Below are 24533 nucleotides of genomic sequence, written 5' to 3' on the forward strand. Positions count from 1 at the left end.
AAAGTAAAATACATCACAACAATAGCACAAACACAGGAACCACACCAGCGTCAGGATTCCTTGTTATACACAAGGTGAAATGATGTCACTTGAAGGTATACTATGGTAAAATAAAGATAAAATACCAAAACAAACAGTTATAGCTAAGAAGACAACAAAGGAGATATGACAACAAAGGGAATCTTAAGAAATTTTTTCAATTAACTCAAAAGATGGAAGAAAAAAGGAAAAGTAGAATAAACAGATGAAACAAAGGGGAAAAAAACTGCAAGATTGACAAATTTAAACCTAACGCTGTCAAAATCAATCACGTTATAGTCTAACTACCCCAATTAAAATGTAGAGATTATCAAGACAGAATAGCAAGACCTAATTATACGATGCTTATAAGCAATGCACTTCAAATATAAAGACTAAAAAATGTTGATGTGAAAGCACTAAAAAAATACCATGCAAACATCAGTCAAAATATCTAATATTAACATCAGAACAGATAACACAGAAAAGAATAATACCAGCGATAATAAAGGTCATTTCATATGAGAGAAAGGTCAGAGCATCAGGAGGAAACAATCATGACTGCTCTTTACACTCAACAGCACGTTTCAAAATACACTAAGCAAAAAACTAATGAAACTATGAGAAGAAACAGACAAACACAATCCCACTGGGAGATTTCAACTGCCCTCTCTCAATAATTGAGAGAGCAAGTACACAGAATATCAGTAAGAGCATGAACGTTTCTAATAATACTATCAACCACCTGGCCCAGGCCAACAGTATAGACCACTGCGACCAACAGCAGCAGAATACATATTCTTACAGAGTGCACACGAAGCACTTACCAAGATAAACCAACTATGGACATTGTAATACATATCCATAAGTGTAAAAGGAATAAAATCATAAAAAAAAAAACCTCTCAGAACAATTGAAATTAAAATATAAATAAAAAATAGGGACTTTTTTAAATGTCAAAACTTTAGGAAACTTAATACATTTCTAAATAACCTATGGATCAAAGGGGGAAAAAAACAAAAGGAAATACTTGAAGTATTTTGAACTAAAGAAAAATGACAGCATAATATATACAAATTTATGGAATGTTGCTAAGACAGTACTTAGGGAAATTCATAGCACTATAATGCCTATATTAGAAAAGCTAGTTCTCAAATCAATGATCTTAGTTTCCACATTTATAAAAAAAAAACTTAGACAAGCTGGTGTAAACAAAGCCTAAAGCAAGCACAAGGAAGAAAAGAAGCAAAGATGAGAGCACAGAGTATAGATCAATTAAAAAGAAAGCAGAAAAACAGAAACAAAATAAAGCCTAAAGCTGGCCTGTGAGAAGATTAATAAAACCAGTAAAGCTCTAGCCAGAAGGAGTAGGTAAAAAAGAGAAGACACAAAGTGTCAATAATAAAAATGAGAAAGAAAATATCGGCAGATTCTATAAAAGGGTGAAAAAGGAAGTATTCTGAACAACTTAGTACCAATAAATTTAACAAACGAACAATTCCTTGAAAGACACAACCTACTAAAACTCAAAGAAAAAGATAAACAAATAGCTGATACCACCTAAAGAAACTGAATTTATAGTTTAAAAATTTTAGCTAAAAAGAAAAAAAATAAAGCAAGCAGACTCACATGGCTTCACAAGTGAATTCTACCAATATTTAAGAAATATTATGAATTCAACACAAGGATTTCTACAAAATTGAAGAGGGGGGAAATCAGGCAGAGGACAAGTATTAAAATTATACCGAAATGAGACTAGCTATTAAAAGAAACAAAGACAAATATGAAAATTCATAAAAACTTAGCCAATCATATCAAATAACATCAAAAATAATAATACATCATAGCCAAGAGGAGTTTATCCCCCAGATGTGAGGTTTGCATAATCTTTGAAAAACGTGAAAATCAATCAAAACAACTCACTGTATCAAACTAGAAGACATACACATCTCCACAGACACAGAAAAATCATTTGACAAAATCTAACTTCCATTACTAAGCAGGAATAAAAATGAACTTATTCAAGCCAACAGAAAGAAAAGTCTTTCAGAAACGATAGTTAACATCATCCTTATGATGAAAGTCTTCCCCGCGAAGATCAGCAGCAAGGCAAACATGTTTGCTCTTTCCTCTTCCATTCAACACTACACTGGAGATTCTAGCTGGGGAAGTTAGGCAAGGAAAAAGAAAAAAAAAACCCTCTATATTGAAAAGGAAAACCATCTTTGTCCACAGCTAACACGATCCTGTGGGAGTCCTCCTGAGTAGCTACTGACTCTTTATAAGGATGATGTGACCACCTGAAAAGATCATTACATAGTTAACTGGCTCTACTCCAATATAAAAAAAGAAGTTCAAAATATTAAGAAAGATTAATATTAAAAATATTTTAAACAGAGGGATGCGACAGCAAGTTTTTCCACTTGTGGCCATTATGTCAGAAGCTTAGTTTGGATACAAGCTTTATGGACTCACAAAATTGTTTTATGGCAAACCTAACCATGTGTTTAATCAACTAAAAGCATTCAGAATAATATGCAATAGGAAAGGAAAACCTGTGTATTTTGCATTTAAGAACTTACTATTCCATGCTATCAAGAAACATTCTGAATTATTAACTTCAGTTCAATAAGCTAAAATTAGTTTGGTTGTTCTCAGCATACATGTTATAAATAAAACTCAACAGACTACTGTCCAAATTAGTCCAAGTTAATTTAAAACAAATATTTGTTCCTGCAACATAGAAGAGAATAAAATGAGTTTGACATTTAGGATATACTGCAAAAGAAAAAATAATTTAACTAAAATGAAAGTGAAAGTCGTTCAGTCGTGTCCGACTCTTTGCAACTCCATGGCCAGAATACTGGAATTCTCTGGGCCAGAATACTGGAGTGGGTAGCCTTTCCCTTCTCCAGGGGATCTTCCCAACCCAGGGATTGAACCCAGGTCTCCCAGATTGCAGGCGGATTCTTTACCAACTGCAGGTGGATTCTTTACCAACTGAGCTATCAGGGAAGCCCAGCAAAAATGATGCTCTATTAATATTACTAATGAATGCTATACTTTACATTAGATAACATAAATCAGTGTTCCTTCGATATAAATTCTAACATTGAAAAGTGAAAGTATTTTGTGTAATCCATACAGCAGGGGTCAGGAGTCTGGAACGTCAGTATGAACTCAGGCTGCCTGTTGATCTACTACTGTTGCTGAAGCTCCAGATGCAGTCGCTGAACCCTGGATTCTAAACCAATTCTCCATCAAATCCAGGATTTAACCCTGACTTACTACAGGAACTACGGTCAGGTGCTATCTCCTCCAGGGCCTTGTCTTCTCAGGGTGGATCCTATGTGTTGGACTGAGTTTTCAAATCGCTTCCCCAAGACCTCCCAATTCCTAAAGTAAGGACTCTAAACGCCAGAGCCCCAGCAGCTCCTACAGCCCATTCCAGAAATGGCCTGGTGTGGCCTCCCCAGATAAACCATGGTTCTGACATAAAACCTGTAAATGCTGGAAGAATCTGCCCACACATCACCCTTATAAAGAGTAAATAACCTCACACATACACAAAACGATCCCCATTTCCATGATAAATGTAGAAGCAGTTTGAAAATCAGGTTTTCAAAAGTAAAGTTTTATACTTTTTCATATAAACATGAGTATAAAGACAGTTGTGATTATAAAAAGGGAAATTTACATATGTCTCATGCATTCACATAGTTACATAAGAACTTATTTTACAAGTATATACTCTATACATTATAAATTGATTTAAGGAGAGCAATCAAATTCTTGAAAATAGGCACACACTATCACTAACACCTTTAGAAAGGAAATATATTAATAAATAAGCTCACATATTTTAACAGGAGACTCAGTCCAATAATACACTTCTTAAGATCAATTAAAGCTACGGTCTTCAGATTTTCTAGTTTCCTTATTACTAACACAATAAATGGTGTTTTATCTCTACCAAAAGTGATAAAGAACAATTATTACCTGTAAATAATCTTTGATAACATAAACATTAGGTACAAGAACTATTTAAGATTTGTGATACCAAAATTAGATCTCATTTTTTAAACAAAAATAAACTATCATTAAAAGTAGGTATCAGAGACTTGGGAGTAATAATGTATTTCTTTTCCTAATTAATTATTCTCCAACAGATATAGACCTAGTATGAAATACTTCACATAGATGGATTACAATATAAACGAATTAAGTCATCACTTGCTCTGGGTGAATTCAAACATGGATATTTATACTACAGGAAATCTGAGAATGCTAGCCAAGCATTAGGTAATGAACTTTGTAAAACCTGCTGTTTGACAGACTGAGCAGTAATGCTCAACATACAAAACCGCTTTTAAATTACTCTTGGTGGCTTAGCAAAGGCTACAGTTTGAAAAAGGAGACTTGAGGTTCCCAAGTTAGAACATCAACCAGAAATGGCTACGTTCCTTGAATGTTTGAATCTCAACAACTTAAAGATAGCAAACAATGCTCAGTAAATATTTCTTGATTATATAAAGCACTCTTTAAAAAAACAAAAAAGGAATAATACTTAGGTATATGAAGTTTGAAAATTATGAAATAATCATACAACATTTGGAACTTGCATCCAAGACTGATTCCAAAGTCTGACTGATTTTTCCACTATTGCAGTTCTTGTTTTCTTCACTTAAATAACTGACATAACTTAACTACAAAAGCATTTTAAAAGATAAATTTGCATTTAAAAGAGATCAGGGTCTCAAAATGTTGGTTGAGGCACAAGAAAAAATAAGTAAAAATGAGCAAACTGTGAATATTAATTCATCTTCCCTAAAAAAGCAGCAGAAACCCTGCAAGAAAGAGGAACATGAAAAATCAATGTGGGGAGGTAGAGGCAGGGTGAGAGAGAGACACCAAGGAAATGCTTTGGGGAGTCCTGGGAGACGGGAGGGCAAGGGGGAGAAGGCAGGGAAGCAGGGGAGGACGGGGAAGGGAGGAGAGGAGGAAAGCAGGGAACAGCAGGAGAAGGAGGGAAGGGGAGGCAGAAAGGCCGGAAACAGGGAAGGGAGAGCGGGAGCTCACTTTGAAATCCCTCTCTCTTCTAGTCTGCTGGGAATAACAAGAACACCCCATTCTCATTGTGCAAAATATATCCAAACACGGGAGTTATTTATCTCATCTACCTCAACAACACAAGAGAAGAACATACAAGCAGAAGACAAAGAGAGAAGACGTTAATAGAAGAGAAAGATAAGGTACACAGTAAAACTTTTTCAGAGCTGCTTGTTGCTTAGCGGCTCAGGGTGCGTGACTGGTGCACACAAGGTCTGTAGCCCACCAGGCTCCTCTGTCCACAGAATCAGCCAGGCAAGAATGCTGGAGTCGGTTCCCATTTCCTTCCCCAAAAGAGCTGCTAATAATGCTGATATATACCCAGAAGAAAAAAAAAAACACTTTTATACTTAAAAAAATCTAAATATGAAGACTATTTAGTCACATTTACAACTATAACCACAAATCCCTGTTAAAAACATAACATTTCTCTTTCCACTTTATTTCCAAAGCATATTATGAAAATTTTAGGACAACAAAAATCAAGCTATAAAAGCAAAATTAAGCTATAAAATGACTTGTGATTTTAATGGTACTTAAATACAGGTAAAAAGAGGATCAATAAAGTCGTCTAAACAAATATGACTTTATTTTTCTTATTTAATATTAAGTAAGTCTGAAGGCTGAGGGAAAATTTTAAACATTCTTTGCACTCTATCACAAGTACTACATAATTCTATTTAGTATGAACTACTCAAAAATACTTTCCACCTCAAAAAGAAAACATTATTCAGTTTGATAATTTGTCTATTTAGGCTTATTTTAATTTACCTATATGTTAATCAGTCTAAGTGGATTCATTCCACCACTTATAAAGATAACTTTCAAATGATAAAAATAAAAGTCACTACAATAAACATTGCTCCTAATTGTGCCATACCTTTAGCTACAGCTTCTTTATATTTCTCTTTGGCAGAATTCATTTCTTTTATTAATTGTCTATAGCTTGTTTTTAATTTCTCTAATTCTGTCTTTGTAACCTGTCAAAAAAAAAAAAGAAATTAAAAAAGATTTTTAAATGCTTAAATTTACATCTGTCAAGAACTTAAACTTCAAAGCATTAACTGATGCATTTTTACTGCTTATGAGTCAGAAGTGCTCTTTAATATATAATTATAAACAATAAACTAAAATTAGCTTAGAAATTGGTGATAAATTCAAAAGCATATGAAAAAAATTAAAACATTTCTTAAAAAGAAGAGCAAATCATAAACTAGTGCTGTCATTACCTAAAATTTAAAGGCCAATAATTTATTTCTATGTACAGAAATATTTTCTCTAATAAAAAAGCTAATTTAAAACTCTTAATCATACAGAATAACTCCGAGTTGTCATAATTCATCAGTTCTAATGTGATGAATGTGAATTCATTCAGTTCTAATGTGAATTTTTTTTTGCACTGTAACATCTCTGAAAAGATGCATCTAATTACTGTTGACCAGGCAGCATTCACGACGGTGGTCACGGCATGCACACATTAACTTGGTTATTATTCCTGCAGAAAGGCTTGACAAACCCAAGTCCTGGACTCTGCAGTCAGCCATAAAAAGCATTCAAGAAAAAATTGAGAATCTTAGATGGTATCTGAAAAACAACTAATGAGACTTTTGAGAAGAGTTAAGAAATCAGCAGCATTAAAAACTTACTAAAGGGACATAAGCAACTTGGAAGAAAGTCCCAGAGCCTACTTTAAACAAATTCTGCATCACCAAGGTTCTTGAAAGCGTGGAGGATGGCACTGTGTAAGTGAACAAAAACATCAACAACTATGATAGATATGTGCTAAGTCGCTTCAGTCGTGTCCAACTCTTTGTGATTCTATGATTTGTAGACCACCAGGCACCTCTGTCCATGGGATTCTCCAGGCAAGAATATCAGAGGGGGTTACCATGCCCTCTTCCAGGGGATCTTCGCAACCCAGGGATCAAACCCACATCTCTTATATCTCCTGCATTGGCAGGAGGGTTCTTACCCCTAGCGCCACCTGGGAAGCCCCATACTATATAGATACCGTTCGTCATTTAGTTGATAAGTCGTGTCCAACTCTTGCAACCCCATGCACTGTAGCCCGCCCAGTTTCTCTATCCATGGAATTTCCCAGGCAAGAACACTGCAGTGGGTCACCATCTCCTTCTCCAGGGGATCTTCCTGACCCAGGGATCAAACCTGCATCTTCTGCATTGCAGGTGGATTCTTCACAGACTGAGCCACCAGGGAAGCCCATGATACAGATACAGATAGAAATGGCTTCAGATCATTTCCTTTTAAAGGAAGACCTCACTGGTTAACGTGTTTTAATGGACTTTACCTCTTAGAGCAGTTTTAGTATCAGAGCAGAACTGAGCACAAAGTACAGAAAGTGAAAGTGAAGTGAAGTCACTCAGTCGTGTCCGACTCTTTGCGACCCCATGGACTGTAGCCCACCAGGCTCCTCCCTCCATGGGACTCTCCAGGCAAGAGTACTCGAGTGGGTTGCCATTTCCTTCTCCAGGGGATCTTCCTGACCCAGGGATCGAACCTGGGTCTCCCACACTGCAGGCAGACGCTTTTCCATCTGAGCCACCAGGGAAGCCCTGGTGTACGAAGTACAGAGATTTCCCATTTGTCCCTTATCCCTACTCGTGCACAGCCTCATTGATTATCAACATACTCGAGTTTGTTTGTACGTTTGTTACAACTGATGCACCTATAAGAACATGTCATTATTGCACAAGTGCACAGTTTACATTAAGTTCCACTCGTGGTGTATATTTTACGGTCTTGAACAAACATACAATGACATGTATCCCACTGCTACAGGACCACACACAGTTGTTTCACCGTCATAAAACCTTCGGTGTTCCACTTGTTCAGGAACCTCTAGGAGCCAATCACCTTTTCACTACCTTGATAGTTTTGACTTTTCGAGAACACCATGTAGAATCATATATACTTTTCAGACCGGCTTCCTTCACTTGGTGGGCTTCCCCGGTGGCTCAGATGGTGAAGAATCTGCCTACGCTGTGGGAGGCCTGGGTTCACCATGGACAGAGGAGCCTGGCGGGCTACAGTCCATGGAGTTGCGGAGAGTCAGACACAACTGAGCAACCAACACTTTCACTTTCTTTCACTTGGTAATATACATTTAAGGTTCCTCCATATCTTTCTTGGTAGCTCACTTCCTTTGAGCGCTGAATAATATTCCATTGTCTGGATGCACCACAGTTTATCCATTCATTACTAAAAGATATCTTGGTGGCGTCTAAGTTTTGACAATTATGAATAAAGCTGTTATAAACTGCTATGTGTGGGCTTTACTGTAGACATATGTTCTCAACTCCTTTGGATAAATACCAAGGAGCTCAATTTTTGGAACCTACGGTAAGACTATTTTTATTTTTATAAAACACAACCAAACTGTCTTCCAAAGTGGCTGAATTATCTTGCAATCCCACCAGCAATGAATGAGAGTTCCTGTTGCTCCATAACCTGACCAGTATTTGATGTTCTGGACTTGGGGCATTCTAATTTGGGGCAGTGGTATCTCATTGGTCCTTTACTTTGCACTTCCCTGATGGCATAAAATTTGAACAAATTTTTATCTGCTTATTTACCATCTGTATATCTTCTTTGGTGATGTGTTTATTTTTTCATAAGGTTGCCTCTTTTCTTAGTAGACTTATTAGAGTTCCTTGTGTATCTTAGATAACAGTCCTTTATCAAATGTCTTTGCAAACTTTTTGTCCCAGTTTACCAGTTCATCGTCTCATTCCTCTGATATTGTATTTTGTAGAACTGGGTTTTGGGGGGTTTTTTTGAGGAGAATCTGTGTGTGTGTGTGTGTGTGTGTGTGTGTATTGTGTGTGTGTGTGTGTATTCGGAGCAGGCAAGAAATACAGGCACTTCCCTCTGCATGACTGCCCAACGCAGTTTACTGCTCTGGTCTCAGGAAATTGAACGTTTGTCCATTTTGCGCACCTTTAAACTGATGTATCCCAATCACATCTGTTGTTGAAACCTGTCTGAAAATTTTGCCAATCTGGTTCATTTTATCTTGCGTATCAGGCTGCTTTCAGTTCATTGTTTCTTTTAAATTTATGAAGTCATTATATAGCTTATACTTGCTTATAGACTACCCAGAGTGTGCTTGAGACCCGAGTGAGTTTCACTTTTAATGCTCTTCCCTTCCCCTTAATTCTGTACTAAAGATGCCACACCCCTGGAGACTAGAGTCACAGCTTCGTACTTTGACTCACATCAAAGTAAAAATAAGTAAAATTTCTCTGAATGAAAACTCATGTAGTTCCTTTGCTGTATGCCACACATGTCACGCACATTTCTGCAGAGTTATAATTTTTTAAGAAAAGAAAGAAAAGAGGGAATTCCCTGGCAGTCCTGTGGTTAGGACTCTGTGCTTTCACTGCTGAGTGTCTGGGTTCAATCCCTGGTTGGGGAACTAACATCCCACAAGCTGTATGGTACAGCCAAAAATAAACATTTTTAGAAAGAAAGAGAGACAGAAAGGAAGGACGGAAAAGATACCAGAAGTCTTGAATTTTGATGAATTCCAGCTTACCAATCATTTCTTCATGGTTCATGCCTTTGGTGTTTTATCTAAAAAATCATCTCCATACCCAAGGTTATCTAGGTTTTCTCCTATTTATCTTCTAGGTGTTTTACAGTTTTAAATTTTACACTTAGGTCTGTGATCCATTTTGAGTTAATTTTTGTGATTGGTGTAAAGTCTGTGTATACATTCATTATTTTCACAATTTTTTATCCCTGTTCCAGTGCCATTTGTTGAAAATATTAACTGTTCTCCCCTGTGCTGACTTTGCCCCTTTTTTTCAAAGATCAGTCAACTATATTTATGTCAATCTACTCTGGACTCTCTATATTCTGTTTCACTGATCTATTTGTTTATCTGTTTATTGTCTTTCACAAATACCAAACTCTCTTGATTACTGTGTCTTTATAATAAATCTGGAAGTCACATAATGTCAGTCTTCCAATTTTGTTCTCCAATATTCTGTTGCCTATTCTGGGTCTTTTGCTTCTCCATATGAATTTTAGAATCAGTTCAGCATTGGCTGAGATTTTGATTGGGATGTGTATTAAATCTATAGTGCAAAATGGGAAAAACTGGTATTCTGACAATATTGAGGACACAGGACAATCATTCCTTAATTGATTTCTCTCACCAGACCTCTGTCATTGTTCTCCTACAGATCATATATATACTTTGTTAGATTTATACCTAAGTATTTCATTTTCTGACGTTCTAATGTAGATGGTATTGTGCTTTTAATTTCATATTCCACCAGTTCATTGTTAATACATAGGGAAGTGATTGACTTTTATAATCTAACACTGTATCCTGCAAAGTGAAGTCGCTCAGTTGTGTCCGACTCTGCAACCCCATGGACTGTGGCCCACCAGGCTGTCCATGGGATTTTCCAGGCACGAACACTGGAGTGAGTTGCCATTTCCTGCAAACTTTCTATAACTGATTGTTTCAAGAGTTTTTGGTGATTCTATTGGATTATCTACATAAACAATCATGTCATTTGTAAACAATGACATTCATTCCCAATCTGTATACATTTTATTTCTTGCCCTGGTCTTGTTTCACTAGTTAAGATTTACAGGATTTTTTTAACAAGCAGTGGTAAGGCGGGGGACATCCATGTCTTGCTCTGATCTTAGTGGGAAAGTTACATGTTTCTCACATTTATGTATGATGTTAGCTGGAAGTTTTTTGTAGACATCCTTTATCAAGTTGAGGAAGTTCACCTTTATTCCTAGTTTACTGAGAGTGTTTAATCACGAATTGGTGGTAGATTTTGTCAAATGCTTTCTCTGCATCTATTCATATGCTCATGTAATTTTTCTTTTTAGTTCGTTGATATAATGGACTCCATTGATTGATTTTCAAATAGTGAACCAAACTTTGACACCTGAAATAAACTCCACTTAGTCAAGGTGTGCAAATTCTTTTCCTACACTGTTGGATTTTATTTCTCAATAGTTCAAGGATTTTTGCATCTATGTTCATGAGAGACATTGGTCTATAGTTTCCTAATATCTTTGTCTGCTTTTGGTGTTTGATAACACAAGCATCTTAGAATGGAATTGTGGCTCAGCTGGTAAAGAATCTGCCTGCAATGCGGGAGACCTGGGTTTGATCCCTGGGTTGGGAAGATACCCTGGAGAAGGGAACGGCTACCCACTCCAGTATTCTGGCCTGGAGAATTCCACGGGCTGTATAGGCCATGGGGTCGCAAAGAGTCGGACACGACTGAGCGACTTTCGCTTCTCTGTCTCTTTTTCCGAGGTAAGATTGTAGAAAAGTGGTGCAATTTCTTCCTTACATGTTTGACAGAATTCACCAGTGACGGCATCTGAGCTTGAAGCTGTCTGGGCCTGGCGCTTTCTGTTTTGGAAGGTTATTAATGATCGATTCCATTACTTTAATAGACACATGCCTGTTCAGACTGTCCGTCTCGTCTTATGTGAGTTTCAGCAGACTGTGCTTCAAGGCACGCTCCCATTTTTCCCAGCTTATCAAATTTATGGACACAGGGTTGATTAAGGAGTATTCCTTCATTATCCTTTTAATATCCATGGGATGTATAGTGATGTCTCCTCTTTCACTTCTGATATTAATAATTTGTACCCACACTGGTTTTTTTGTTAGCCTGGCTAGAGGCTTGTTGATTTTATTCACCTTCTCGAAGAATCAGATTTTGGTTTTGTCGACTTTTCTCAATTAGTTTCATGTTTTCACTTTCACTGAGTTCTACTCTAATTTTCATTATTTCTTTTCTTCTGTGTACTTTGGATTCAATTTGCTCTTCTTTTTCTATTGCCCTAAGGCAGAAGCATAGATGATTGATTTTAGATCTTTCTTCCTTTCTAACAAATGCAGTCCAAGCTATAAATTTCCCTCTAAGCACTGCTTTTGCTATATCCCACACATTTTGATAAGTTTTCTTTTCAGTTTCATTCAGTTCAAAATATTTTTAAATTTTTCTTGAGATTTCTTCCTTGGTCCATGGGTTATTTAGAAGTGTGTTGTTTAATCTCCAAGTATTTGGGGGTTTTCTAGCTATCTTACTGTTATCAATTCCACTCTTTTAAATATATTTTGATGTAGTCTATGACCTTGAATGTGGAATATCTTGCTGAATTGTGCAATATAAGCTTGAGAAGAATGTGTATTCCCCTGTTTTTGTGTGAAGTCGTCAACAGATATTCATCCTACCGAGCTGATTGATGACATTTTTGAGTTCACTCTGTCCTTACTCACTTTCTATCTGCAGCATCTGTCCATTTCCGGTGGGGGTGGGGGGAAAGGTACCGAAACCTCCAGCCGTCACGGAGGTCCACTCATCTCTCCCTACGATTTTAACAGTTTTTGCAGCCCTACCAATATTTGACGCTATGCTGTTAAGCACATGTACATTAAGGACTGTACTCTCTTTTGGAGAACTGACCCCTTCAACATTGTGTAACTCTCCTCTTTGTCCCTGATAAATGTCCCTGCTTTGAAGTTCCTCTTATCTGAAATTAATACAGCTACTCCCACTTTCTTCTGATTAGGGTCAGTATGGTATACCTCTCCCCATCCATTTACTATTAACCTATGTGTGTCTTTATATGTAAAGTGGGTTTCTTATAGACAACATACAGTTGTTTCCCTTTCCTCAGGTTACTTAGGCTCTAGCTCAACAGCTTCTTCTGAGGACAGACCTTGTTAAGCACAGAATGCTCTGTCATTCTATGTCAAAATGTTCAAAATGGTTCCCTATGTCAAAATGGTTCCCTTCCTCTTCCACTGCCAACATCATGAGATTTTTTTTTTCCCCTATACTCACTGTGAGAACCTGTCAGAGATTCAGGAGGTAAAATTCACAAGTGTGAAGACCCCTAAATGAGTAGGTCCTCCAGGAGTTTTTAACCATTAAGGCACCCAGAATTCGTCAGTTATAGTTCAGGTTTTTCTACACCTAACACTGGTTCTCAAGTCTGACACTGTTCTGATAAGTTGTGATTCTCTGTATTCACTTGTCTGTCTCTCCAGTTTGGGGGACAGTCATTTTGCTCTGTGACCTATCTTCTCTAATGGATCTAAGAAGAGTTGTGATTTTTCTGTTTGTTCAGAGTTTTGTTTGCTGTTAGGATGGAGTGACAACTTCTAAGCTTCTTACATGTTGGATTGGAAAATGGAAGTCTTGACTTCTGAAGTTGCTAAAAAAAACCAATCCACTGTTCTCAAACCGGCAAATTAATGTCTAAAAGCAAGTATTCACCCTACCTTTCTTATATGATCTATACCTCATGGCAACCAAATAGCTGATATAGGAAAAATTTTTACTGAAAATTCCAGCTAACAATTGCATTAGGAAAGACAGAAGTAAAATATTGTCATTTTACAACCTCCACTGAACTAATGGATCTAAGCAGTGGACATCAAGTGTTTCATTAGGTGAAAGGCTGAAGAGAAAATTTTTAATAGATTGACCAGGCTGGCAATACTGGAACCTATTAGCAGATAATATATACCTCTTGTTATGAAACAAAAGGAAATCTATACCAGCCCGAAATAAACAGCAAGAGTATTATCAAGCCTCTAGATCTAACCTCCAGTTTGCTGGAAAATTGAAGGATAAAGGAATACATGAAGCTGCATTACAAGATGCTAACAGCAAAATCCAAAATGAAAGAATTCAATTCTATTGAGCAAATTACCCAGTTTCTTTAAATGCAGAGCATTTTAAAAGTGGGGTGGCAAGATTAAAAGAGATTATTCGAAGGCAATGTATTAGCCAGGTTTGGATCATGTTCAAATGAACCAACTGCAAAAATAACATTTAACAATCATTTGAGCACAATCAGGAATGAATAATATTAAGGAATTATCTTTATTTTTAGGTGAGTTAATGATAACACAGTTTTGTTAAAGAGAAAATTAAGAAAAAAACAAAAACAACTGGAATTTTCTATAAAATTATCCAATGTAGAAGAAAGGTAGGTGAGAGTACAGATGAAAAAAACAAACCAAAATACTGACTAGGTGGATGGATAGGCCAATGGGAGTTCATTTAATTATTCTTTCTTCTTTCGTACACTTGCAAATTTTCACAATTAAAACCACTGTAAAAAGTTAGGCAGAAGAGACAGACAGACACTGGTTGTGAAGAAAATATAGACGTATCCCAACTAATTTATTTTGGTGGCATTTTTTTTTTGTTCATGGGAATATATAATCACATACCTTATAATCAATAATGTTTTATATTCAACAAAAATAAGATACCAATTATTAGAGACATTGAAATCTATTTCTTACCAGGAAATAGTGACTAAACATTTTTTAAAGTCAAACAGGATACAGCATTTCAGTGAATTTAAAACTCACACTAAAGAAAGAATCCCAGAGCGGGAAGACAAACCTTGATCATCTCTGCCTCTATCTGCTGGTGGACGCCTATGTAACTCTTCTTCACCTGCTGCTTATCTTTGATCATCATGGTGAGCCTATGTAAGGGCCCAGAATTCAGGTCCTCTGCATGCGTCTTCATGATCCTGCTGAGCTGTTCCGTCTGCTGAATCATAAGTAGCCAAGACTTTTTAAAAAATAAGAAAAAAAAATTAGCATTTGTAGTAGAGGCTTCCATTTAGCTGTGTTCAGGAACTTTAAACATTTACACAAATTATTACATTAATATAAAAATAACAGGTTTCTCGCAATTATGCAATAAGCTGTATGAATGTTTTGTATATTAGATCTTTAAACTCAAGTACAAATGCTTCAAAATTCAGTAAGCAGAGACTGTGCAGAACACCAGGACAGGATTAAGGGACTCACGGAGAATCCACTCTTGCAGTCTTCATTTTACCACTTCTTGTTTGTTTCCCAACACTCTGATATGTTGTTTCTGCCCAAACTTTTCTATTGTCTCAGTAAGGTAACCACTTCTGAACAGCCAAATGCAACAGAAGTTTACCCATCCTCATTTTAAGCTGTTTCTCTGCAGCATCTGATCCTACTGACTCACACTTCCTGAAACTCTCATTGGTTTCTATGGCCTCTTATCCTCCAAGACACTGACCTGCCTTCCTCCCTTCCTACAGATTCCTTCTCAGTCTTTATACCTGCTCTCCTTTTGCTGCCTACGTCTTAAATACTTGAATTCGCTAGATTTCTATCTTTTCTCTTCTCTTAATAAATCAATAAATTAATTATAATAATAAATTAATAAAAACCATTAGTTTTCCATGGTTTTTCTAGCTTAACACATTGCTTCAACAGCAGACACACACAATACTGAGTTTGGGACAAGTGGGCATATAGATACAGCTGGAAGAACAAGTCATTTGTTATTAGACTTTCTAGCATATAAGTTGGAGAAGGAAATGGCAACCCACTCCAGTACCGTTGCCTGGAAAATCCCATGAACGGAAGAGCCTGGTAGGCTACAGTCCATGCGGTCGCAAAGAGTCAGGCATGACTGAGCAACTTCACTTCCTAGCATATAAGTGCTGGGGAAAAAAAGCAACAGAAGAATGCTCTTCACTGTAGGTCTTCAAAATCCTATTCAGAAACAAGTTTAGTTTGGTCAGAGAGGATCCATATTAAAGATACCAAAAAAAAAAAAAAAAAAAGACAAGGTATGCTCCAGTATTTCTCAAAAGTAATTTTTCTACACTATTACTTTTGATCTGTGAATGAACAGAATTAATTTTGTTACTGTTAGTATTCCAAGGTAATCCTAAAACAAAATTTAATAAGTATCTAAATCAAAAGGATAGCCTAAAGGAAGCAAATTCTTAGTCACAGTCAGAACTCTCCAGGGTCTAACTGGGTATTCTTGTGCTTGATACACTGCAGTATATGTTCTTTTAAAAAAAGGTAATCTTTGAGGACATTTCTTTAAGGAAAAAGGTCATTTTTAGTTGTAAAATTTTAGTTGCTTTTACAAACACAAAATAAAACGACAGATGGCCTATGAACTTATATTTACTTTCAAATTCAAAACCCTGAGCACTAAGATGCTCTTGATACCATAAAGCCATTTAAAACTAATGTAGGTCTTTCATTAAAATATAAAATTTAAGAAAGATGAAAACAAAAAATTATATAAATGTGGATTAAAAATATAATCTAAATTGCCCTAATAACTCTTGTAGCTCTGTCTTTTTCATTTGATATTTTCACTCTAAAAAATACATGTTAGGAAAACATTCTATATAGCATGTGCAGAATGTTAAGGCTACCAAAAATAATGTGAGAATAAGCTTCTTTCTCAAAAAACAAATATCCTCTATCCTCAAATGTTCTCTAAGTGCTTTGTAGCAATAAATTTTTGTGTTTCTAGGCAGGAGTCCTTGCAGCCTAGGGAGAAGTCTTCTTAGAAGCCAAGGTTAAAGGTCAGATTACCCTCTACCTGGCAGGACAGCACATCTCATCCTGTCTAATAGCCCTGTTCACTGTAGTTACTGTAGAAAGTCAAAACCTCCCTAGGAATATATTATCACCCCCACGGTCAAAGCCATAGTGACCTCAATATTTTCCATTTTGACCCAGGGCACAATCTGTAGAATCCTGTAGTGTCAAGGACTCCTGCTCTGTGATTAGAAAACTCCTTATACTTTTTATCAGAAGTTTCCATTTATCTTGTATCTTTAACAAAAAATCTGCTCGATCCCACTACTAACAGCCTAGTAAGGCTAATAAATACTCCCTCTCTTCGTAAAAAAATCTCTGCTCTTCTGGAGCTGAAGCAACCCTTGAATATCATCGGAAAGTCTTTCTGATTCTCTCTCCAAAGTCTGCCACAGATCTACCCGCTTCTCTTCATATTCCCTGCCACCCCTTTTGGAAGTTTTGATTGTCTCTGGTTTAACCTAATTGGTGTCTTCTCTTTACTCATGCTCCTTTCCACACCGTTCCCCTTAAAGCAGCGAAAGAAACTGCCATTCTCCTGCATAAGACCATATACAGGCTTTCCTTCTCATTTAAAGGAAAATCCAAACTGCCCTCTAAGACCTAAAGTGTCCCAAATTACGTATCCTCTGTCTATCCATTCAGTTTCTGTCTTGCCATCTTCTACCCAGCTAAATAAATTCCAGGAGTGTTTGTCTTTCGTTTCCTGAACATTCTCTCTTCCTGGGAGCTTATCCTCTCTTTCACATGGCAAGATCCGTCTCTTCCATTAGGAATCAGCTAAATCTCATGCAGGTCTCATCCTTGCTATTCTCTGAGCACTTAAAATAATTATTTATTTGTGTGTATATATATTTTTTTAAGATCTCCCCAACTACAATGGAAGCTCCATGAGGGTTAGTATTGTGTCTCCTTGTTCACTATTTTATGTATTAATGGTGATATAAAACCATGAAGTGAAAATATGTCACTAAAAGATTTTTTTTAATTGTTTCAAACTGGAATTAGATAACATGAGCGAGTGAGTGAAAGTCACTCAGTCGTGTCCTACTCTGCGACTCCATGGACTACATAGTCCATGGAATTCTCTAGGCCAGAATACTGGAGTGCGGTGGGAGACCTGGGTTCAATCCCTGGGTCAGACAGCATGAAGCAATGCCAGCTACAGTGGGGAAGGAAAACTCAACACGTCTATCGTCAACTGATGAAACAAGGGAGGGATCAGAGCAGCACATGACGCAGTAAGAAGTACTGGCCTAAAAGAAGGAGTGAGTGGGCAAGAAGATGTTTGGGTGGTGTGTAAGGAGAAGTAGACACATGGCTGGAATGTCTGTTGTAACGAGACATGAGTAAAATGTTAACAGATGCCTGCTAAAGAAACAAAAAAGGATGCATCTCAACATTTGTAATAAAACTGATACAGCACTTTGCAGATATGGCTCTTCAGTTCTGGCATAGCACTGGTCAAAGCATAAAATATTTGTTGATCAGGATAATTTCTGGAAGATAATTCCTTATACCTAATAAACAAAATAATCATCTCATCTGCAGGCCATCTGCAGACATTCAAATTGCTTTATTATACAGAATCCTGCTTAAATGATTAATAATGTTCCTCATAATGGAATTTTACCAGCAGTCAGAGTCACTAATGCTGAAAGCTACAGATAGAGTAAGAAATTTAAAAAAAGTAAAAATATCTGGTTTAATTTTACAAAAATTTAATCACAGGCAAAGAATAATAGAACTTGAAAATAAAACCACTGTGGTCAAGTTGACAAAATAGAATATAAGTATATTAACTTTTCAGAGAAGAGCTACAAAATATGAAAGTAGGAATAATTTAACTATAATAAACTAGACAAAAATCCCAAAGGATACTAACAAAAATCAAGAGTGAGAGACTGATAAGAAGTATAAGTGTATTCATTTCTCAACCTTTCATATATGTCAATAGACAGCATTAACTAGAAAGTTTATAAATAAAGAGACACAGATTTAAGCTTATAATTCTTAAGCTTCAAAAATTAAACAAATGATGTTTAAAAAGGCAGACTTTGCAGGCTTCCTTTATCACAAAAATAATTTTTAAAGAAAGCTAACATTGTCCACTAAAAAAGGAAAGAAAACTTAAAAATTTTAAATGATTCAGAATAAAAATAAGTTGCAAAATAAAAATAATAACATCTGTTAAGCAGTACATAAAAATATTACCTGTTAAACATCTACAAGAAGGAAAATTATTATCAGAGGGGGAAAAACTTCATTGTACACTATAATTAAGAAATATCAGTAAAGTAAAAAAACATGTAACAATAAAAAAAAATGGTAGGGAAATCCCTCCAGAAAAATATGAACAATAAAATTCAATAGTCATTATATTCAAATGATCTAAAACTGAATTTTAGACACAAAATATAAAACAAGGAAGGGCAAAGTATGATGCCAAAGAATATCACTCACAATTAATATATAACCATTGTGATTCTTTTCATTCTAGAAATCAGTGCATCCAGACAAAAAGCAAAAATGAGGGAAAGCAATTATAAATCAAAAGTGGTGGGAGAATTAAATACATTCACCTCTGCCTATGATAGAAAGTGAAGTCGCTCAGTCATGTCCAACTCTTTGTGACCCCATGGACTGTAGCCCACCAGGCTCCGACGCCCCTGGGATTCTCCAGGCAAGAATACTGGAGTGGGTTGCCATTTCCTTCTCCAGGGGATCTTCCTGACCCAAGGATCGAACCCGGGTCTTCCACATTGTAGACAGACACTTTACCATCTGAGCTACCAGGGAAGCCCAGACTAAACCAAAAAAATAAATAATACAGAGTATCTGAATAAGAAATTTAGTAATTAATATGTTTGATTTACCGTCATATATAAAACTCTACACACTATAGGTCTAGAATATGTCTATTTTAGAAGAATATTTTTTAAAATTAGATAATATTGTGCTATAAAAATCTGCCTAAGTTACTCAAAAATAGAAATAGGTCATGGTAACTCCACTATCTAGCTTCTTTCAATTAAAGAAAAAAAATCAGAATTTTTTAAAGGAAAAAAATCTAATCATTTCTACAAAATGTACAGGCCAAAAAAAATTTTTAATCTAAAAGAAATCCTGGAAATAATAGTAAGTAAAATACTATCAAGATCCATGATATATAGCTCAATTTGCTCAAAGATTTACTTCTATTTCTAAGTAAAAAAAGTTTTAAAATGTTTATTAAAATTCAAGTTTATAAGTTAGAAAAGGGAGAACAATGTAAAACTAAGGAAAGTACAAAGGAGAAATTGAAAAGAAAAAATTAAAAATATTTATTAATCAGATAAATTAAAAATAGAAAAAGCAATGTTGACAGCATTAAAGAGGAGAGGTTAGCAATGAGAAAGGAAACAACAGTGACAGAAAGTGTGTGAGGTCTACAATCAGCAAAGAGAAATCACCGCGAGCTAAGGTGAGATCACAAACCTATGAGAAGAGTCTGAGAATAAGTGAAGTGGCTCCTTTATTTCTTTTAAAGACAAATGCAAATTAGTAAAACTGACATTTCAAGAGATAGCACACAGATCATCCCACTTTCTGCTCACAGGCACACTCTCAGTCCTTTGCCGTGGAACCTGATCTCTGCAAACTGTATTTCCCAGGCGGCCCCTGCTGACCGGGCTTTTGGCTGTGTTGTGCAATGGGAGGTCCTGGCACCAGGCTGGGAGGCGGGAGGAAGGGAGAAACCTGGACGCGTGCCTGTCTCCGCTCAGATTTCTTCCTCGGTCTCTGTCTGTCTCTTGCTGGCTGCACTGAGCCTTCCCCAGGCCTCTGTGGCTCCAGATGGCAGCAGCTCCGTGGAGTCACTCATCTCTGAGTTGCCTCACCTTCCTCTGTCCACTCCAAGATCTTCAAAACCCTTGGAACATATTCCCCCAATTAAATCTTATTTATTGAAGTGCCTGGTATAAGTTTGGTTTTTCTGACTGAATGCTGTCTTTTACAGATAGAAAATCCAAAGAGGCCAATAACCATGTAATACATGGTTATAATTAGCCAATTATCAGTAAAATACCTCTAAAAAAGTGTGGGGCCTCCCTCATAGCTCAGGTGGTAAAAAATCCACCTGCAATTTAGGAAACCCTGGTTCGATTCCTGGGTCGGGAAGATCCGCCGAGAAGGGATAGGCTACCCACTCTAGTATTCTTGGGCTTCCCTTGTGGCTCAGCTGGTAAAGAATCTGCCTGTAAAGTGGGAGACCTGGGTTCAATCCCTGAGTTGGAAAGATACCCTGGAGAAGGGAAAGGCTACCCACTCCAGTATTCTGGCCATGCTCATTTAGCTTCTATGCAGAGTGCATCATGTGAAATGCTGGGCTGGATGAATAATTAGTTGGAGTCAACATGGCCGGGAGAAATATCAATAACCTCAGATATGCAGAGATACCCCTCTAATGGCAGAAAGAAAAGAGGAACTAAAGAGCCTCTTGATGAAGCTAAAAGAGGAGAGTAAAAGAGCTGGTTTAAAACTCAACATTCAAAAAACTAAGATCATGGCATCCGGTCACATCACTTCATGGCAAACAGAAGGTGAAAAAGAGGAAGCAGTGACATATTTTATTTTCTTGGGCTCCAAAATCACAAGACGGTGTCTGCAGTAATGAAATTAGAAGATGCTTACTTCTTGGCAGGAAAGCTGTGACAAGCCTAGACAGCATATTAAAAAGCAGAGACATCACTTTGCTGACAAAGGTCCATCTAGTCAAAGCTTTGGTTTTTCCAGTAGTCATGTACAGATGTGAGAGTTGGACTATAAACAAAGCTGAGTACTGAAGAGTTGATGCTTTTGAACTGTGGTGTTGGAGAAGGCTCTTGAGAGTCCCCTGGACAGCAAGGAGATCCAATTAGTCCATCCTAAAGGAAATCAACCTTGAATATTCACTGGAAGGACTGATGCTGGAGCTGAAGCTCCAATACTTTGGCCAACTGATGTGAAGAACTGACTCACTGGAAAAGACCCTGATGCTGGGAAAGACTGAAGGCAGGAAGAGAAGGGGGCAAAAGAGGATGAGATGGTTGCATGGCATCACTGACTCAATGGACATGCTTCTGCTGCTGCTAAGTCGCTTCAGTCGTGTCCGACTCTGTGCGACCCCATAGACAGCAGCCCGCCAGGCTACCCCGTCCCTGGGACTCTCCAGGCAAGAACACTGGAGTGGGTTGCCATTTCCTTCTCCAATGCATGAAAGTGAAGTCACTCAGTCGTGTCCAACTCTTAGCGACCTCATGGCTGCAGCCCACCAGGCTCCTCCATCCATGGGACTCTCCAGGCAAGAGCACTGGAGTGGGGTGCCATTGCCTTCTCCCAATGGACATGAGTTTGAGCAAACCCCAGGGTACAGTTAAGGACCCCTGTCCAGCCCAGCGTGCTGCAGTCCATGGGGGTCACAAAGAGTCAGACACAACTTAGTGACTGAACAACAATCAGCAGCCTCGGGACATTCAAATGTTTTATAATGACAATGTAATAATTTTCATAAACTGATTACATATATGAAACCATCAACTGTATAATTTTATTCTGATGAGTTTCTGGATATCTTTTTTTCTTACAGCATTTAAAACTTCTTTCCCTGTAAACAGAGCAGGTATTGACTAGTCTCCTTCTCTGCATGGTTTATATCCCAGTATCCAGAAATGTCTACAGATATGATCTCATCTGGTGAATATTTTTAAAGAACCAAAGGACTGAGTTTACTTAGTGAGTCAGCAAGAAATGGGTCATCTGAGTTAAATACATCCTTTAACATCAGGGGAATTTCAGCTTCTCTGTTTAATAGGTGGTGGTTTAGTCGCTAAGTTGTGTCTGACTCTTGAGACTCCACGGACTGTAGCCCGCCAGGTTTCTCTCTCCATGGGATTCTCCAGGCAAGAGTACTGGAGTGGGTTGCCATTTCATTCTCCAGGGGATCTTCCCGACCCAGGGATCAAACCAGTCTCCTGCATTGCAGGCAGATTCTTTACCAACTGAGCTACAAAGGGAAGCCTACCTTTATGACAACGGAAGGGCTGAAACCTTGAAGACCCTGTTATTCAAGTAGTATAAATTCTCAGATTGTCAAACATTTAACATAATCAAAACAAATCCTGAATAAAAATACTAGGTAGGCAAAAAAATTATTAAACACTTTAAAATAAAATAGAATCAAAATAATCAACACAATCAAAGTCAGTATCTGGGTTCTAAAGACTGGTCCCAAATATGCTGACCCACGTCAGCTCACTCATCACCCAACCTCAGCAGTAAGAGGGCCATTTCCAGAAACCACAGCACTACTACAATATTGCTACTACTATTGAAAAGAGCAAGCCTAAACGTCTAAGCAGGGACTTCTCTGAGTCCAGTGATTAAGACGCTGAGCTCCCAACACAGAGGGCAAGGGTTCAGGGAACTAAGTCAGGAACTGGTAAGGGAACGAAGATCCCACATGCCACTGGGGCAGCTTAAAAATTTTTTAAATGTCTAAGCACAGATGCAGGCCACAAAGGAAACTGCATTACCTTCTCTTTTCTGATACTCCTTCCAGTTTGCTAGACTCGGCGCCCCTCAATTGCTTTTGTTCTTCTTGGACTTAAAGGTCACCCTTGTTGCTCTTCTGAGGAACAGAGATAACTGGCCAGTCACCTTTGTCCTTCAGAAGCGAATCACATCAGCTCAGCAGTCTGTCCTACCTGAAGTCAGGGGCTGGGCTCCAGACCCCCACAGTCCCTTCGGGTTCCAGCACCCAGCTGAGCTGCTTCCCCCGCCATCCTCACGAACTCCCTGAGCTCTGCGCCCGTGTCCACGGGACGCCTTTGCTGCCCCAGCTCGAGCGGATCTTTGTTAGTACACGGATGGCCTGTCTGGGAATTTTAGAGAAAGCAGTAAATCACAGTACGGAGATGTGTGCCTTCCCCCTCCAGTTTCTGGGCTAACATTCCTGTCCTCCACCCTGCTGCACCCTACTCCCATTCCCCGTCCCCCGGCCATGTCCCAGAGAAGTAGTTCTGTCATTCCCTACCTCCTGCATCCTCCAGATTTCCTCCAATGGCTCTGCCAGTTCAAAATAGTTTACGAGAACAACTCTTCACTTCTTCAGTCCAACCAGTTCTTCCAGCTACTGCCCAATCTAATCTTTTTTAAAAGCCCTCAGACAGACTTCTGAGGTTAAAGAAAAAATTAAAACTCTGCATTTATTCCCAGATGGCATGAATCAGGCTGTATACTTAGGATACTCCCTTTCTCTGAAGCTCTATCAAATAAATGCTGTTTTCTTTTCTTTCTTTTCTTGGGTCTTTGGGTAATAAAGACCCAAACAGTGAGTTTTACGTTCTCCCCAACTCCACCCCTATTAAAGCTGACCTTGCTTGTCTAGACAGCCTTTTCCTCCTCCTCTTTAACATTATCTATCTACCTCTGATATATCTATAGATTGCCTCTTACTTACCCCTTATATCAATAATCTGAAACACATATCTTCATCTTATAAGGGGTATCAGAGAGATTAAGTAATCTTAATTACATAATTAAGGTCATACAGCTAACGAATGGAAGAGTTCAACTTCAACCCAAATCCACCTCTTGGCGTGCTGGACCTAATACCACCTCAGGTGTCTGGAGGACACAGAAGGATGGGAACGTAACAACTCTCGCATCAAAGTAATAAAAATTACTTTGAGAATAATTACCTCCGATAAACTGACCAGAGGACCTTACAAACTGGTTACATACTACAGTAATCTCTATTCAGTACTCTATCATTGAATTACAAGCCTAAGAGCCACAGACCACCTGCTTTGTAGTGTGAGTCACAAACAGCTAAAGTGAAGAAGTCCTTGCAGGCCAAGATTAGTGAGTCATTCTTGGTATGACACACTCCGTTAGCAGAAACGAAGATGAAAACAAAAGAGGACTGTCACTGTGCTTAAGTTTCTAACTAGAACAACGA

General features: G+C 37.7%; 1 protein-coding gene across 9 annotated transcripts in view; it reads right to left on the reverse strand.

Annotated features, from left to right (window-relative positions):
• The window catches only part of FER (FER tyrosine kinase), a 447462-nt gene that overhangs the window by 359871 nt on the left and 63058 nt on the right, over window positions 1–24533 (reverse strand). For 7 of the 9 annotated variants that reach the window (XR_006268870.1, XM_043464502.1, XM_043464503.1 and 4 more), the window contains 2 exons: window positions 14562–14735; window positions 6008–6107 (listed from right to left, as the gene is read on the reverse strand). Coding sequence is in view for 8 of the 9 variants with exons in the window: in XM_043464502.1 (XP_043320437.1) it covers window positions 6008–6107; window positions 14562–14735 (274 nt within the window). In the remaining variant the exon portion in view is untranslated. Of the gene's footprint in view, window positions 1–6007; window positions 6108–14561; window positions 14736–23277; window positions 23445–23606; window positions 23869–24533 lie in introns of those variants that run through there. The other 2 variants (XM_043464506.1, XM_043464505.1) reach the window with 2 other exon arrangements.

This window comes from Cervus canadensis, chromosome 4 (assembly GCF_019320065.1).
Source record: "Cervus canadensis isolate Bull #8, Minnesota chromosome 4, ASM1932006v1, whole genome shotgun sequence".
NCBI lineage: Eukaryota > Metazoa > Chordata > Mammalia > Artiodactyla > Cervidae > Cervus > Cervus canadensis.